The 18,676-nt window shown below is 40.6% G+C and overlaps 1 protein-coding gene across 35 annotated transcripts in view; it reads right to left on the reverse strand.

The window, feature by feature from the left end:
* The window catches only part of Epb41 (erythrocyte membrane protein band 4.1), a 160,506-nt gene that overhangs the window by 47,308 nt on the left and 94,522 nt on the right, over positions 1 to 18,676 (reverse strand). For all 35 annotated transcript variants that reach the window (XM_037203000.1, XM_037202992.1, XM_037202990.1 and 32 more), the window contains exons 8-11: positions 12,505 to 12,592; positions 8,421 to 8,573; positions 5,303 to 5,400; positions 4,428 to 4,600 (exon numbers count right to left, since the gene is read on the reverse strand). In XM_037203000.1, the coding sequence (XP_037058895.1) occupies positions 4,428 to 4,600; positions 5,303 to 5,400; positions 8,421 to 8,573; positions 12,505 to 12,592 (512 nt within the window). The remainder of the gene's footprint in view (positions 1 to 4,427; positions 4,601 to 5,302; positions 5,401 to 8,420; positions 8,574 to 12,504; positions 12,593 to 18,676) is intronic.

An 18,676-nucleotide genomic window follows, 5' to 3' on the forward strand; every position in this document is an offset into this window, starting at 1 on the left:
GATGGAATATCCCGCAACATTCCCCCCTTTTTTATCTAGATAAAAAGGAAAGGTTTTAACTCTAATGTAGTAAAATTATATACAATAAGAACAATTACCTGGTAAGAATTACATTCACAATGTCCAGTCCATTTGTACTTGGCAAATTCAGAGAAAGTATTCTATTATCTATTCTATCTTGGTGAGTCCAAAGTTTTATACCTAAACCACTTTCTATCATAACTTGTACTACCAACCTAAAAATATCTTTTTAGACTTAAAATATTTTATTAGGTAAACAACATAAGCTTTTATGCTTCTCAACCTTATAAACTTTACAACTCTTTTGTAAGTCTCCTGGCTGTCCTAGAACTTACTCTGTAGACCAGGCTGGCTTCGAACTCAGGGATCCAGTTGCCTCTGCCTCCAAGTGCTGGGATTAAAGGTGTACACCACCATCACCTGTTCCTTTATATATATATATATATATATATATATATATATATATATTATATATATATATATTAAGGAATAATCTGTTTTGATAGCATTTATTTGTTTGTTTGTTTCTTAATTTGTTGTTTTGAGACAGGGTCTTACTATGTAGCTCTGGCTGTCCTGGAACTCACCATGTAGAGCAGGCCTCTGCCTCCCAAGTGCTGGGGTTAAAGGCCCGTGCCAACATCGCCCTGGCCATGTGATTGGGTTTTCTGAGGCAGGTTTACCTCTAGTCCAGGTTGGCCTGTAATTCCCTCTGTAACCCAGGCTAGTCCTGAATTCTTAATGATTCTCCTGCCTCAGCCTCCCAAATGCTGGACTATATACAGACACCACCATGTCCAGCAGTAACAGCTGACCTAACTATATGTATTAAAGGGAAGTGAGGGGCTGGGAAAATGGTTTGGTGTATAAACAGCTTGCTGCACAAATGTGAAGACTTGAGTTTAAACTCCTAGAATCTACATGAAGTTGTGCACAACAGTGTGCACCTGCAATCTCTGTGCTCTCAGGAAACAGAGACAGAACCCCTAGCCGCTCATGTGCCAGCCAGCCTGCTATACACAGTAACAATCTTCTTCTACACTCACGGTGTTGCAGAAGCACATCCACACCCACACGCACCCCACCCCAATAATAACAGAAGTCAAAACAAAGCAAAAGGAGAGTAAACCCAATAGGAAAAGTCTTTAACTGCTTAGAGCAGTGGTTCTCAACCTGTGGGCCCTGACCTGACAAACTTCTGTCTCCAAAACTAATTATGTTACAATTCATAACAGCAGCAAAATTACAGTTAGGAAGTAGTGTGAGGAAACGTACTACAGGGTCGCAGCATTAGGAAGGCTGAGAACCACTGGCTTAGAGTAATACCTGGAATATGAAGTGCTCAATGAATATTAATTATTAGCAACTTTCATTCTCTCCTTTCTACATAAAAACAGTGAAAGGAGTGAAAAGCATAGCTGGGGTAGAGGAACAGCTCAGCCTGGTTTTGTTCCCATCCCCCCACTGGTCAGTGCTCCCCACTACCTCTAACTCCAGATGCAGAGGCTCTAATGCCCTCTTCTGACATCCCAGGGCACCCACACACATGGTTCCAGAACCACACACAAACACACATGTGGTTGATATATGGTGCACCCCAGTAAACTTATCTGGGGGGTCAGAGAACAGCACAAGCCACATCCAATCTCACCTTGCCAACTTCTCAGCTGATCTTGTTTCCTCAAACTGGAAACCTCTGAGTCCTCATCCAAATGGATCTCAGCTGAACTGCTGCTAAAAGCCTAAAAGCTTAAAAAGCCTCTAATTCCTAGTTTTCCCACCTTATATACCTTTCTGTTTCTTGCCATCACTTCCTGGGATTAAAGGTGTGTGTCACTATGCCTGGCTGTTTCCTAGTGTGGCCTTGAATACACAGAGATCCTGCCTGCTAAGGGATTAAGGGCATGTGCTGCCTGACTTAAAATGGCTGGCCTTTTCTCCCTGATCTCCAGGCAAGCTTTATTTATTAACATACAAATAAAATATCACCACATTTCAGCACAATTAAAATATCACCATATACACATACATATAATTAAAAATAAAATAAATCTTATTTTTAAAGCACACATCAGAGAGGACAGTCCTGGCTTCTGTTTCTAGTTCTCAATAGCTTTCTGACTTTGGTAAAGTGCTTAAATTCTAAAGCTAAGTAAGAATGATAAATATCAGTAGACAGCTATCTGAAGAAATGAGAAAAAAATGTTTCAATAAAAATGTAAAGAAAATTTGCAGCACAGTGGTGACACACACCTTTAATCCCAGCACTCAGGAGGCAGAGGCAGGTGGATCTCTGAGTTCGAGGCAGCCTGGTCTACAAAGCGAGTTCCAGGACAGCTAGGGCTACACAGAGAAACTCTGTCTTGAAAAGAAACAAAAAGAAAAAAGTAAAGATATGAATTGGGATAGCTTAAAATAAAATTCATAAAGGAAAAAAAACCTTTAAAGTTGGGTCTAGCTAAGTGATAGAGCATTTGACTTCAGAAAAATCTAGGTAATCAATACATGTAGTTTCTGTAAATAAAGCTCTCTCATTTGTTTAACTTACCAAAGACCATTAACACTTGAATTTTTAATTGTGGCCATGTGAAAGAAATGGTACATCAGGCTCAGTGTCTATATAGCCCTGAAATGCCTCATAGAGGGAAGGCAGGTTACGTGGTGTCAGACAGACCCGGGTTTTGTCCACACTCTTTGCATGTTACTATTTGTGATGTCTCAGCAAGCCACAGAGACTTTCCACCATCAGTTTTCTTTTCTTTTCTTTCTTTTTTTTTTTCCTTTGGTTTTTCGAGACAGGGTTTCTCTGTGTAGCTTTGCACCTTTCCTGGAACTCGCTTTGGAGACCAGGCTGGCCTTGAACTCACAGAGATCTGCCTGCCTCTGCCTGCCAAGTGCTGGAATTAAAGGCGTGCGCCACCACCGCCCAGCCACCACCAGTTTTCATAGACAAAAACAGCTTTAAAATCTAGCTCCTCACATGGAAGTTCAAGTGGAGGTCAGGGTCTTGCTTGGTAAGGAACAAGCTCCCTAGTAGTATCACATGAATACAGCAAAGATATGGAGGTTGAGTGCTAACACAAAACAGAAACCTTGCTTCTCAATATTCCAGACTGCTCCCTTCTGGAGTCTCTCCTTCCACTAAAGGATCAAACCTCGGAATAACACTTGATTTTCTTTTCCTTGCCATTTCCAATACTTATTTATTAGCAATGCCATCAGCTCTACTGCCAAAATGAATTCCAACTGCTTTCCTTTGCCGTGGACAATCCTTGAGCAAGCTGTCATCATCTCTCACCAATGCTCCTCTCCCTATGTTTACGAGAATTTACATCTGTGCTGTTCAGACAATTGTTACATATAGTTTTGGTTTTGGTTTTTTTCTTAGATGGAAAGCTTAGTTCCTCTGCAGCAGGCACATTTCAGGTTCTTAACAACCACACAGTGATTCTGAATCCACATCACAGACAAAGCTCATTCCTCCCTTCAGGCGTATGTACTTGTTACTCCTTCATCTGGAGTGTTTCATCTAGATGCTGGGATTGCTAGTCACTTCTCATAGTTCAGGTCTCAACTAAATGACCTTCTTCTGGGGAACCTTCTGAATTTAACCAATTACCTAATCTGAGACAGCTCCTCCATCTCCCCACCCAGGGACATTTTGCACCTCATTTTTCCCATTTTATCTTCTTCACAGCATTCATGATGACCTGAAGTTACTTTGTTTTGTTTCTGTTTCTACCTATGGAATGAAAACTCCATGAAGATAAAGGCTATGTTTGATTCCCACAGCAGTATATCCAGGGAACACTAGGCACATAGGAAATACAAAACCAGTGTCTGAACAAAGTAAAAAAAAAAAAAAGAGTTAAATACTTAGATAAATCTATTGGTATTCTTCCCTTGCTGCCCTGCAGTGAAACTTCAGTTCTCATTTTCTTAAGATGGTTTTCTTAACTCTGTTGTTGCGTTTTTTTTTTTTTTGCTTGTATGTCTGAGACAAGGTCTCCCTATGTGGCCTTGGCTGGCCTGGAACTCGCTGTGTGGAACAGGCTGGCACAGAGATCCACCTGCTTCTGCCTCTGAGTGCTGGGAATGCTAGGGTTGAAGGCATGCGACACCCCAGCCTAGTTCTCTTTGGTCTGAAGCAGACAGTAGCATCACCTTCACTTTACCACTGAGGCTCTTTGTAAATCGGAACCATACTTCCCAGTAGGCACTGTGGCACCTTTGTAACCCCAGCACTCAGGAGGTCAGGACAGGTGGCTAAGGAGCTTGAGGCCAGTCTGAGATATAATAAGCTCTTGTCTCAAAACAATGCAAAAACAAAACAAAACCAACCAACCAAAAACCCCTTGTGCTTCCTTTATATTTCTCTAAAGATCCCAGTAATATCTAACACAAACCTCCGTCAAGGCTCCTGGAGGCCCGTTTGCTTGCTGTCCGCTCAAAGTGTGGGGCGGGCCTGTCAATCAGAGCACTGGCTTGCCTGGTCTGTGCTTGAGTCCGGCCACTGTACCGAAATTTAGATCCCAGGGCAAGAAATTTACTTTTGGGAATGGTGTCTGTAGAGGTGAGTCTGGGAGAGAAAAATCATAAAAATTGTGTTATTTTATTATTTTATTTCAGTATTTTATTGTTGTGACTATAAAACTAATAATCAACCAAGAATAAAAATGTTTCCAAATTCTTGTGTTTTTTTTTTTAGTAGTTAAGTGATTTCTAGTCAAGCAATCCTTATTGTAAGTCTCCGCCATATCTCAAGCAACCAAAATTAGTTTAGTTGGGACCTATATTAAAATCATTGTTAACTCTCTATAGATAAGATATTATGGTTTTCAAAATGCCTGATAGCACTGGAGGATTTACACTACATCCTTGAAATGTTTTCATCATTTCGTCATACAGGATATTGAAACATCCCAGGAAGAGGTTACTTGCTTAAGGCTACAAAGCTATTAAGAGGCTGGACTGTAACAACCCAAGCCCAGGCCTGAGTTCAGCTGCTGTGAAAACAACTAAAGGCCCCAGCAAGCCCCAGGTCTCACCCCTCACTTCTGTTGTCCTTTTTCAGTGCATGGAAAGGCACTCTGAGAACGCTGCAGCACGCTTTCCAACCAAAAAGGGGGAACTAGATTCACTTTACTTAGTCTCCTTGGTTCTTTCTCACCTGAGCTAAATAAAATGGCAGCCCTACAGAGAAGACACTTTCAACAGCAGGTTCAAGATAAATGTGCACAAATAATGTATCCTTGAGAAATACCTGAGTGAGAAACAATACCTGAAAAACGTATGATGCTCCACACACACTTTCCATAATTTCTTAGCTGCTCGGTAACTGGGAAGCTTGAAGCCAATGGTACTTTCATATTGTTCTTGCTATATAGATACAAATAAACACAGAACATAAGTATTATTTGGTTATTGTGACACAGAGCCAGAGAAATATGATACCACCAGAGATGTTTTTAAATACAAAGAATATCTTGGGGTTGGAGAGATGGCTCAGTGGTTCCAAAGGATTGGCATTCAATTTCCAGAACCCACATGGTGGCTAACGATCTGTTACTCCATACCCCAGGGATCCAACATCCTCTTCTGACCTCCATGGGTACTAGACATGCATGTGGTACACAGACATGCAGGCAAAACATCCATACACACAATATTTTTAAAAATTAAAAAAAGTTACATTAATTTTTTTTCCTTACTGAAAGAAGCCTGTTCACCGAGGGAAGCTTTTCCTAAAGCAAAAAGGCCAGGAAATACATCTCCTACTACTTATGCATCTTTTTTTTAGAACACAAACACAAGCATTCTTCCGAGACATACTTTAATCTACTTTTGACTGCTAGAACTGCTTTTCCTTAGGCACACACCTTCATTTGTAACTTTAGATTACTCAATAATCAGGGAGTGAAACATCTAGTCATTTCCCCAGCCAGTCACTATTATGATGCAATAGGAATTAGTAATGGGAGCTAACATTTGTCTCAAACCAGATTATTTTTTCTTTTTTCTAAAGGCAGGGTCTCATGATGCCCTGACTAGCCTGACTATGTAATCTCAGGGTTCTGGAATTAAAGGTGTGCCTCCCTGTCCAGCCCAGACTCTTTCCATTTAACACTGACAAGTAAGAATCACAGTACTGACTGTGTTCAGCATGCTCAGTGTATGCACATACCGTGGACTAGCCAAACCCAGCAAACTGGCATACAGACTAGCTCACAAGTCTTTTTTCTTTTCTTTTTTTGGGGGGCAAGAATACTTAAAACTCATCCTCATAGTGCTTTTTTTCTGGGGGGACAGTCAGTGTTGAATGTTAAACCCAAGCCTCATACATGCTAGTGTACCTCTTGGCAACTGTCAAGAACACATTCATTTGTAACCTATAGTTAACACATTGTGCAATAAGGCTCTGGCACTTATCTCCTTGTTCTTGAATGATTACAAGTTTTCTTTTCCTGTTTAACTGACCTGTGAGCACCTTTCTGACCGAAGCAAACCAGTCTGGTCCTGAAAGGGCTATTAGAAACACATGCTTTTGGTCTGGCCTCTTTGTTTCTACCTCAAGCACACTTTGTAAGATGGAAAAGGAAGCAGGTTCACTTTGAGTGTGTTATTGCCAGCAATAGTATGACTAGATTCAAAATTATAGTTTCCTACATGAAGAACTGAGCTCCAAGGAGTTATCTGCTGACTCAGCTACAAAATGGCGCCACCCCCGGCTGTAGCCACAGCACACTACTTCTCAGAATTCTGCTCTTCTCAACTGCTTTCAGAATGAATTGTGTATTTTCACTACATAATAGACAGTTGAGACTTCTAAGCCAAGGGCTTCCAACAACATTTATTAATATTTCTGTGCATGTATATCTTTCTGCTTTCCTACAGTAAAATGCAAGCTAGTTGAAGAACGGCATCTTTTTACTTACTATTATATTTAGAGCCCCTAGAATAGTCACTGGCACACAATAAAAAACTTGTTTAATAGGCATTTCTTGGTTAGCCAGGCATGGCGGTGCATGCCTTTTAATGTCAGCACTGGCACACAGGGCAAGCGGATCTTTGTGAGTTCCAAGCCAGCTGGGTTTACACAGTTAGACACTGTCTCAAAAAAGTCTTTGTTGTTAAGACTGCTGGATTTTAACTGAGGGAGGATACTGATAAGCACTTGCACAGGAAAATGATTATGGAATGAAACAGTGCTTCAAGGCACAACCAGAATTTCCAGGCTGAGACAGTACCACTTTTCACCAGCAGATGGTGATACACACACACAAAGCCACCTTCCATAAGCAAGGACAGGGCTTCTCTGCCTTGGAGCTCTCATTCTGTCTTCAAATGGATTGGAACAGAAAAGTCACTATCCTTCTTGAATATAAGGAAGCTCAGCTTCCGATCTTTCCAGAGTCTCTTGTTGAGGAAGTCGCAGAGAAGAAATCAGAGCTTTAAAAAAAACACCCGGGGCTGGAGAGAACTCAGTGGTTAAGAGCAAGCACATGATGCTCTTGCACAGGACTCAAGGTCAGTTCTCAGTGCCCATGTCAGGTGGCTCACAACGGCCTGTAGCTCTGGCTCCAAGGGATTCAATGTCTCTGGCCTCCTGGGGCACCTACATTCATGTGCACATACCCATACACACACACCCCCACACACACTTAAAATTAAATTTCCAGGACAGCCAGAGAAACAGAGATCCTGTGTAAAAACACAAAATGAAAACTTCACAAAATTAACTCCTATTTAAACAATTAATTTTCTGTTGTACCACCATAGTTCTTCAATATAAAAGCTAAGTTGATGGGTATAAAATGAAATTTGACCACCAATTACTGAGGTTTTTTTTTTTTTTTTTTTTTTTTTTTTTTTTCTAATTTTGTTTTGTTTTCTAGATGTTAAAGACTGTTCTTATGTGGACAGGCTTGGCAGTCCTGACCCTCTTTCTCTATCACAAAAGTGCGAGGATCAGCTGTATGAAGACTTCTTAGATGACGTAAGGGGAAATGGGGAGAAGAAATGTTTGATTTATTCATTCTTTTTTTTTTTTCTTTTTCAAGACAGCGTTTCTCTGTGTACTGTCCCTGGAACTCACTCTGTAGACCAGGCTAGCCCCGATGCAGAGATCTGCCTGCCTCTGCCTCCTGAGTGATGGGATTAAAGGCATGTACCACCACCACCACCACCACCACCACCACCACCACCCAGTGATTCATTCATTCTTAAAACAAGGTTTTCCTTTGTAACTCAGGCTAACCCTGAACTTGTAATTTTCCTCCTGCTTCAGCCTCCAGGATTACAAGTGTGGGGATTACAAGCATTTGCTAATCAAGCCCAGCTAGACGGGATGTTTCAGTCCACATTTGGTTTGGGAGAAAAGAAAAACTTAAGTTGCATACCTCTCCAGGCCGGATCTTGATGAAAAAACTGCTACGTTTATAAGAAATCTTTAGCACTTTGGGCCAAGGAAAACGGTTAATTCTCAACTTATCTTTGTAAACCAAAAGGCCACTAGAGCAGACTCCAAGGATAATATCCACTCCCTCCAAGTCCTGAAAAAGAGAAGCACCAGCATTTCACTGAGTGAAGTGTTCACATTATTGCCTTTTAAAAAAAATAATTTATTTAATTTTATTTTATGTGCATTGGTGTGAGGGTGTCAGATCCCCTGGAAATGGAGTCACAGACAGTTGTGAGCTGCCATGTGGGTGCTGGGAATTGAACCCGGGTCCTCTGAAAGAACAACCAGTGCTCTTAACCCCTGAGCCTTCTCTCTAGCTCCACTATTGGCTATTATTAAATAATCTGAAGAGATCAATAACCCAAAACGGTTACAAAGTATACAATAAAGAAACAAAACTTAAGCTGGGTAGTAGCACACGCCTTTAATCTCAGCACTCAGGAGGCAGAGCCAGGCGGATCTCTGTGAGTTTGAGGCCAGCCTGGTCTACAGAGTGAGTTCCAGGACAGCCAGCACTACAGAGAGAAACCTTGTCTCGAAAAACAAAATAAAACAAGCAAACAAATAAAAAGTTATCATCCACTGGAGTATTACATTTCAGGAGACAACCTCAGTGATCACACTAGGCACCATGATAAGAGTTATCACTATTGGGCCAGTGAGATGACTCAGCAGATAAAGGCATTTGCTGCCAAGCCTGACAACCTGAGTTCAATTCCCAGAATCTACATGGTAGAGTGAAAAAAACTCCCAGGTTGTCCTCTGATCTCCATACATCCGCTATGACGTGTACATGTTTATTATTGTATAAAGGCATAAGAGCCTGGCAGTGGTGGTGCACACCTTTGATCCCAGCGGATCTCTGTGAGTTGGAGGCCAGCCTGATCTACAAAGTGAGTTCCAGGACAGCCAAGGCTCCACAGAGAAACCCTGTCTGGGAAAACACACACACACACACACACACACACACACACACACACACACACACACACACACACACACACGCGAGAGATCTGACGGTAAAAAGTTTGATGTTAAGTATATTAAATTATAAATACTATTCCTAAAACTAGAAAGAACACTAAAGCATTATATTAATGTAGCTAGTTATTAAGAAAAAATTGAAATATTAATCACATAGTACAAGGAAAACAAAATGTACCTGAATTGATCATGATTATTTATCTAGTTAAGTCATCAAACCTAAAGTTAAATGATTCCAAAGTTAAATCTTCCTGACTACTTTTCCCTAAGATACATACAGAGAAAATTATTAGTAGCTAAATGTGTTATATACAAAAATTACAGAGATAAAGAAATCCAGCTTCAATTCAAAGACTACGTAGCTGAGAATTTACCAGAAGATGTCTTCTCACGTGAAAGTCCATGGGTTACAACTATCTTTCTCTTTTTAAAAAATTTTAAAGGGGCTAGAGAGATGGCTCAGTGGTTAAGAGCACTGACTGCTTTCCCAGAGGACCCGGGTTCAATTCCTGGCACCCACATGACAGCTCACAACTGTCTGTAACTGTAATTCCAGGGGATCCGACACCCTCACATAGACATACATGCAGGCAAAATCACCAACACACATAAAAATAAAAACTAAAAAAATTTTTTAACTTAATTAATTATGGGTGGGCACACACCCGCCACAACTGAAGTACTTGTGGAGGTCAGAGGCCAACTGCTGGAGTTGGTTCTCTCCTTCCACCATGTGGGTCTCGGGATCACACAGCTCACCAGGCTGGGCACCAGGTGCCTTTACCCACTGAAGCAGCCTGTTAGCTTTCTCTCTCTTTTGGTGACATTACTGGGAGGAACACTTTGCTTTGTTACGTTTTGAAAGGGCACGTGTTATCTGACTCCATCCATTCCTGACACCAGCTTCCATTAGGAAATGAGAAGTAAAAGCTAAGAGGTTTCAGTCCTGCAAGTGCCCCTCAGCTGACCCACTGAAGTCCTGACAGCACTCCCCAGGGTCACGGGGCCACAGTGCCCTGTGGAACACTCCAGAGCAGAGCGGTGGCTTTAGAAAGCCGTGACAGCACAATGAAATTTTACTAAACATGAAATGATGAGACATTGAGTCAAGGAGACTCCTGAAAATCATCCACAGGTCTAAGTAGAGACCAGATGCTTGAATGGCCTGATGTCTGAATGTTTCTGAATTCCTACCAAGTGGTTTTTCTGCTTATTCTGGAATAAATAGAGCAAAGGAGAGTTCATCATCCTCTGAGATAAAGCTATCACATCTTTGAAGAGTTCGGCTAAACAACTTGTCATACTGAGCTAAAAAGTAGATTTCCCTGGGTTTATGCCTGGAAGCCATGATAAAATCTCTTCACTTTAAAAAATTTATTTATTTGAAACAGGGTCTTATGTATCCCAGGCTGGCCTGTATAGCCAAGAATAATACTGAACTTTTGATCCTCCTGCCTCTGCTTCCCAAGGGCTGGGATTATGGGCAAGCACCAACACATCCAGTTTATGACTGCTGAGGACTGAACCAGGACTTCATGCATACTAGGCAAGTGCTCTCTCGTCAGCCGAGCATTATCTGCAGCCCATTTGTGTCTAGGTATCTAGACACGTGTCCCTTTTGTGGCTAGGTATCTAGACACGTGTCCCTATTGTGACTAGGTATCTCTAGTCCTTTATTTCCTACTAGATTGGCTTTGTCTACATCACAGGTACCAGATAAGTTCCTGTGGATCATCCTCAGGATCATCCCTTGCAATCTTTGCAACACCCCTAGCCATTTTAGTAGCCAGTTAGTAGCCAAGCGACTTGCACTACTTAGGCAGGTCTGTGATTAAAGTTTATGCTTCTGATTTAACCAGTAGTTCTCAAAAGAGCGATAGCTTATTCAGGACGCATGAGTCACGTCACAGACTGCTGAGGTCCTCCCCATTTTCTGATTTTTAACTGAGAGAGAACTGAAACATGTATTTCTAACAAGTTCCTACATGGTGTTAAATGCCACTGACTCAGAGACCACACTTAGAATCACTGGCCTTGGGGAATGGTTCTGATTGAAGCATCATAAGTACCATTTGGAATGGTCATTAAGTCTGGAGCTAGAGCCTCTTCCGACCAGCTAATCTGGGCAGTGCTCTGAAATCTGCACATTTAGTAGACACCCAGGTGATTCTTGGGTGGATAATGCTGCTTGTGGAGCTGAAATACTCCTTGATGCCTCTCTGTATTTTCAAATGTAACTTTATTTTAGAAAATACAATTTATTTTTCTCTCTATATTATATACATATATATAATTTATTTATTATTTATTTGTTTGTTTTTCAAGACAAGGCTTCTCTGTATAGTTTTGGTGCTTGTCCTGGATCTCACACTGTAGACTAGGCTGGCCTCGAACTCACAGAGATCTACCTGGCTCTGCCTCCCGAGTGCTGGGGTTAAAGGTGTACACCACCACTGCCCAGCTAAATGTTCATATTTTTATCTTTACAATTTTTTTTTTTTTTTTTTTTTTGGTTTTTCAAGACAGGGTTTCTCTGTGTAGCTTAAAGGCATGTGCCACCACTGCCCGGCTATCTTTACAATGTTTTGGTTGCAAATTTTTTTGTAAATAGGAAACATTTTATTGATACAGAATTTATATACCACATAATTTTCCCACTTAAAATATAGAATTCATTTTTTAATATAGGCATACAATCATCACACCCCCCCACTCCAAAAAAAAAAAAAAAAAAAACCCTTAGGAAGACATTTTCTAGCATGGCAGTAGTGGAACATGCCTTTAATCCCAGAACTCCAGAGGCAGAGGCAGGCAGATCTCTGATCTCTGAGTTTGAGGCCAGCCCAGTCTACAGAGCAAGTTCCAGGACAGCCAGGGCTACAAGAGAAACACTGTGTTGAAAAAAACCAAAATAAATAAATAAAACACCATAAATAAATGTTAAGAGGTATAAGATAAAACAAGTGTGCTAGATACATTAATAGGTATGTGTCATATTCATATACATACAAGTTAATAAAGGCCAAAGTTATCGATACCTTTGCTTTGTGAAGATCAACTCCATACATGGACAACTTTTTGGCATTCTCAAGAAATTCCAAGTCAGCCTGAGCTGGAGTCATGGACCTTTGGCAGAATAAAAATAGAAAAGTCACTGACACAGCAGACACATTTATGGTAATAACAGCTGAATATTCATTGTACTTTATATAAACACACACACACCAACATGTATATATTTTTGGGTCCTCAAAGTAATTATGGAATGAGAATCTTCTCACTACCTGAGTCTAAATAATTGAAATATGCCTTATAAAACACAAATTTAAGAAAACCAGATGTCACCAAAAGGCTATCAGAAAGGCAAACTCGTAATCAACCATTTCCCCAGGCGACTCCATCCATCTGGAGCGCCACACCCCTCTCTTCAGCCCTTTTTGGTGTCACACATGAACTCCTCCTCCTAATATTTTTTTTAACCAAGGAGATGACCAAATTAAATCCTCAGTACAATTTACAAGATCCTCTTAGCTGCCCTTTTCTCTCTATACCCTGAATTAAGTTATTATGGAAATTAAACTGGAGGGCAAGCTGATGTTATTTAACTGGGACTCCTAATGGGGGCAGATTTGATGAAAAGAAATTTTCTGGTAACAGATGGTGTCCTGCCCACTGATCTCAACAAATAAATTGGCTAATAGAAGCATCCTGATAATGGGGCTGTTTGCTTTTATTAAGATGTCTTCACTGGCAGGCATATAATGAGTTAGACTTGTTTGAAAACAGTCCATCTCACCAGCCTCTCCTTTATAAGTTTCTTCTCTTTTGAAGAATGTTCTTGAGCTGTTCTGTTAGCTCAAGACAAAGACATCACTCATAATGCTGCACAATTTGGACCAATTACGATAGTTCACAGTAACAGCAAGACAGCGCATCCCCAAGGAAAAATACACGGGCAAGCAACTTTCCCTTAAGACTGTCTGGAGACATGGAAGCAGCAGGGGTGTCTTTACTTACCCAGGAAAGGTCTCTGCCAAACCCATCTGCCTTTACCCTCATTTTAAAAAAAAGGTTCTTGGAACCACCAAAAGAAAAAAAAAAATCACCTCAGCTTTCCTGAATAAATGTTTCATAAGCTCCAAATCATCACACCTGAATTTATTAATTGAAAGTGAAAACAAGGGGGGTTTGGGAACCTGTATGCATGTTATTCAAAACACCTCAGGCAACTTTTATAATTGCATATACCTTTCCATGTAAGTGATATGCTCTTCTACTTGAGGTTAGTCTCAGGTACTTTGTGTTTTTGTTGTTCCTATTTTTATGTGTTGATAAACAGGACCCAGATTATGTCACCAGCAAATTAGAACTCAGTAAGAGGCAGCAGGTTCAAGTCATGTCCTGTGGACTGGAATCCTGATCCCTGCCCTTTGAGTCATGTCTACATCTCCTTCAGCCCCTCTATAAAGTAAGAATCATAATAATGTCTATTTGTACATCATAAGTATAAACAATGATTTTTTTAGTCTTTGGTAAATACATGAAATGTGATTAAAGATTGCCTGCCTCTGCCTCCCAAATGCTGGAATTAAAGGCATGTGCCACCACGCCCAGCTCAATTATGACTTTTTTAAAAAGATTTATTTATTATGTACACAGTATTCTGCCTGTATGTATGGCTGCATGCTAGAAGAGGTCACCAAATCTCATTATAGATGGTTGTGAGCCACCATGTGGTTGCTGGGAATTTAACTGAAGACCTCTGGAAGCCAGTGCTCTTCACCTCTGAGTCATCTCTCCAGTCCTTTCAATTATGATTCCCAAGTCATATATAATGCAAATAATTTTCCCCTAAGCTATTGACAACCTAATGAACCCAATATTCCTGTACTTTCTACAAATAACGACATCCTTCAACAGTGTGAAAACCAGGAAATTAACACTGACACATAATGCCATATTATCCTTAAAGCCCATTCCCCAAGCTCAGGCAGTTGTTACAGAATGATCCAATGGTAGATCATGTGTCTCTAGTCTAACCTGGTATAGAGCTGACTGTTACAGAATGATCCAGTGGTAGATCATGTGTCTCTAGTCTAACCTGGTGTAGATCTGATTGTTAAAGAATGATCCAGTGGTAGATCATGTGTCTCTAGTCTAACCTGGTATAGAGCTGACTGTTACAGAATGATTCAGTGGTAGATCATGTGTCTCTAGTCTAACCTGGTGTAGATCTGATGCTTGGGCTTCAGGCAAGTGCTTCACAATGAGCTGTATCCCCAGCCCAGGGTCACGTGTCTCTAACAGAACTATCACAGAAGTGGAGCTGTGCCTATACTGCATCCTATCAAGTGTTTATAATTTCAATTTGTCCCTGCACAGACCATGTCTACTCTATCACTGATGTATGCCAAGTTTCTCTGAAATTCTTCTTTATCTCTTTGTAGCTATTAATTTTATGAGAATTCTTTTCAATTTTTTGAGTGTCCTCCACAAACTATTTATTTATGTATGTCATTATGGATTCACTGATTCCGGGTTGGGTTTCTTGTTTGTTTTGGCACTCCTCAAGCTGAGCAAGTGCTGTGCTGCATCCCCAACCCAGACTCTCATTTGACTCATGCAATAGAATCACTTATTCTGCATATCTATTTTCCTGCTTAAATTGCCCAAATTTGGTCAGTGGGAGCGTCTGAAAGGACAATTTTTGTCCTTCTAAACATTTCTCATCTTTTTGAGCATCTCTTCCCAGCACAGTGTAGAGTTAAAGTATGCCAGTATTTATATATATATGGACCTGTTTACATCTCTCTCTATCACCACCTAGTGTTACACTGGAAACTGACTGTGCACTGAAACCTCCAGTTTTAATGCAATACCACCAGGTTCTTTTCTCCCTTTCCATAATTTGAATTCCCTTTACTCACAAATTACCCCAAGTATTTTGACTAATTTGACCAATATTTTCTTTCTTTCACCCAATATATAAACAAGCTCTCATTGCAGCCTCTGAACTCTCGTCATCTAGATACCCTTCTAATCCTCTGATCCTACTTGGATTGAATTCACCACCCTAAGCTGCTATCCACATATGGATGCCCTCCTTACTCTGCTAGGGTTTTGACTCCCCATGTTAGACCACCTTGGACTCCTTCACTTGGCCATCCATTTTACTGCCCCCACCCCCACCCCATATTCTTCCCAGGCCTAATCTACACATGGATGCCCTCCTGTTCTGCTTGGACTCTGAATCCCAGTCTCCAGTGCCATGCCCTGTGTAGTAGTTGAATGAGAATGAGCCCCAGAGGCTCATGTATTTGAATGCTTAGTCACCAGTTAGTTGGACTGTTTGGGAAGGATTAGGAGGTACAGCCTTGTTAGAAAAGATGTGGCCTTCTTGGAGATGTGTCACTGGGAGTGAGGTTTGAAGTTTCAAAAGCCCATGTCAGACCAGTCTTGTTCTCTCTGCCTGCTGTCTACAGATGAGGATCAGCTACTGCTCCAGCACCATGCCTGTCTGCTTCCCACCATGAAGATAAAGGACTAACCTTCTGAAACTTAAGCTAGATCCTAATTAAATGCTGTCTTTTATAAGAGTTGCCTTGATCATGGTCTCTTCATGTCTCTTCACAGGAATAGAACAGTAGCTCAGATACCCTATGGAATTCCTCAAGCCAGACTGCCCTCTAACCCACATATACTGCCCTCACCGAGACCTGGATGTCCTAAACCAGAGTCCTCTTCAGCATGACTTGTTCAGATCACCTATTGTGCCAAAAAGCTTTTTCCAATAAAAAGAATCATACATATTTACATATAAAATTAGGAAACTATCATTAAAAACATGGGGGAAAGCTCCCATAACCATTCCACCCACAGACATCTGTGTTTGTAAGTACAATATTTTCTAAATTAAAGTCATAAGTTAGGGGCTGGAAAGCTTAGTTAAGAGTACTTGCTACTCTTACAGAAAACCCAGATTCAGTTCATAGCACCCACATGGTGGTTTACAATCACCTGTAACTCTAGTTATAGGGAATCTGATGTCCTTTTTGGCATCCAAGGCACTGCACACATGTGGTACATAGACATATATGAGGGCAAAACATCTAAACATATACAAAATAAAAATAAAAAAATATTTTAAAATCATAAATTACTTTCACCTTAAAAATGTAACGATTAAAGTTTTTTGCTAAGATTTTCCAGACCTCTGAAAGACATAACAAACCTGCTGGGAAGAGGTTAGGTATTTCTAGACCATGGAGCATGTATTCAGGAGGCTGGAGAGATGGTTCAGCATTTAAGAGCACTGGCTGCTGTTCCAGAGGTCTTGAGTTCAATTCCTAGCAACCACATGGTGGCTCATAATAACTGTCTATAACAGGATCTAGTGCCCTCTTCTGGTATGCAGGCTATATGCAGATAGAGCACTCATACACATAAAATAAATAAATAAATTTAGAGGAAAAAAAAAAGAATGTATTCAGGAGCAAACAACAATTTACCACTTGGAAGTCCTGCAGCTTATAAAATACCAAGCCATAGAACCCTGCTTACCAGCCAACTCCTGCTTACGACATGTAGAAGTTACAGCATACTTCACCTATACTGACTTACTCAGCAAAGGCATCGCTATAGAGCGAGCTCCAGTGTTTTATTGAAGCTTTTTAACAATATTTCTTGCCTTTCCTGACTACGGACTGTGATTTCAAACAATTAAGTGGGGGACAACTGACAGGTCTGCATGCCTGCTTAGTTCCCATAAACAGAGGGCCAAGCTTGATTTGCCAGTGTTAATTCAGTTGATTATAGCTTCAAAAATTCCTGTCTGGGCAAGGGCACTACTCCAGTTTACTTTTGTGTAGGCTGTCTTCTGTTTGTCTGAGGAGTAGGGTGGTATTAGCTTGTACCTTTCAACACATTAAAATGCTTACACCTCAGCAGGAGTTTCTTTGACTGGTTAAAACACCACGCTACTAGGCATATTAACGTTTCCATCTGGGCTCCTGTTACTAAGAATATCAAAGTGTCCAGAATGGAACAAGTAAATCCCATGATGGCAGACATCTACATTTTTCAGTCATGGAGATCTGTGATTGTTTAGTTTCTACTGTTCATCTAACAGAACATCAACTAGACCACATCCATCATTCCTTTGAGATTGTTCTGTTAACTACTAAGAGTGGGTCTCCAAACCCAAACTTACATTGTTTGTAAAATGGTGATATTACATTATTGTTGTTGATGATGATTTTATGGTTTTTTGGGGGGATGTAGTCCTAACTGGCCTTGAACTTACTATTGTAGCTGAGGTTGACCTTGATTTCTGAGCCTTCTGCCTCCAATTCCCAAGAGCTTAGATAATGGGTCTGTGTCACCACAGATGTCTAAGAGGTATTATCTTACAAGTATAATCATTTGCTAAGTGCTTTAGATACATTTTCTGAGTTAACTATCAAATTCACCTTATCAGTCTCATTTTTCAGGCAAGAAAATGAACTTCGGGGCCTTAAGTAACTTACCAAGAGGAACAGTGCTAAAAAGGAATGGGATCTGAATTCAAAGTGAGATGGACTAACTCATCTATGTGTCCGCTATATAATCTGGTAAGTTCCCAAATGCTCTCAGCTGCAGGAACTCTCTATGCCTTAGATATTGAGGACTACAAAGTACTTTCCTTTATGTGTCAGACCGTGCTATAAATTTTAAAACTAAGCAAAACTTGAGTGTTCATTTACTGAATCTTAAAAGAATAACAATAAATCCACTGGATTTTTAAAAACAATAACATTTATGAAAAATAATAGCAAAAGATGAAAATATTTAAGCCTTTTTTGATACTACATTCAAACATGAGAGCAGTTTCTTATGTGTGTTCATGTGTGTGCATGGGGGGCTGCATGTTTATATGAGAGTGAGCATGTGAATGTGTGTGCAGGTCAAAGGTCAACCTTGAGTGTCATTCCTCAGGTGCCTTTTACCTTGTCTTTTGAAATGTGTCTCTTCATTGACCTCACCAATTATGGTGGTGCATGCCTTTAATCCCAGCATTCAGGAGGCAGAGGCAGGCGGATCTCCAAGTTAGTCGTCTCAGACGTTAGTACCTTAGGATGCATAAGCCCAATGTAAAAAGTAAGTTTTGAGAGTTGGAGAGATAGATCAGCAGTTGAGAGCACTTGTTGCTCTTGCAGAGGACCCAGTTTCAAT

This window comes from Peromyscus leucopus, chromosome 2, assembly GCF_004664715.2.
Source record: "Peromyscus leucopus breed LL Stock chromosome 2, UCI_PerLeu_2.1, whole genome shotgun sequence".
NCBI classification, from domain to species: Eukaryota; Metazoa; Chordata; class Mammalia; order Rodentia; family Cricetidae; genus Peromyscus; species Peromyscus leucopus.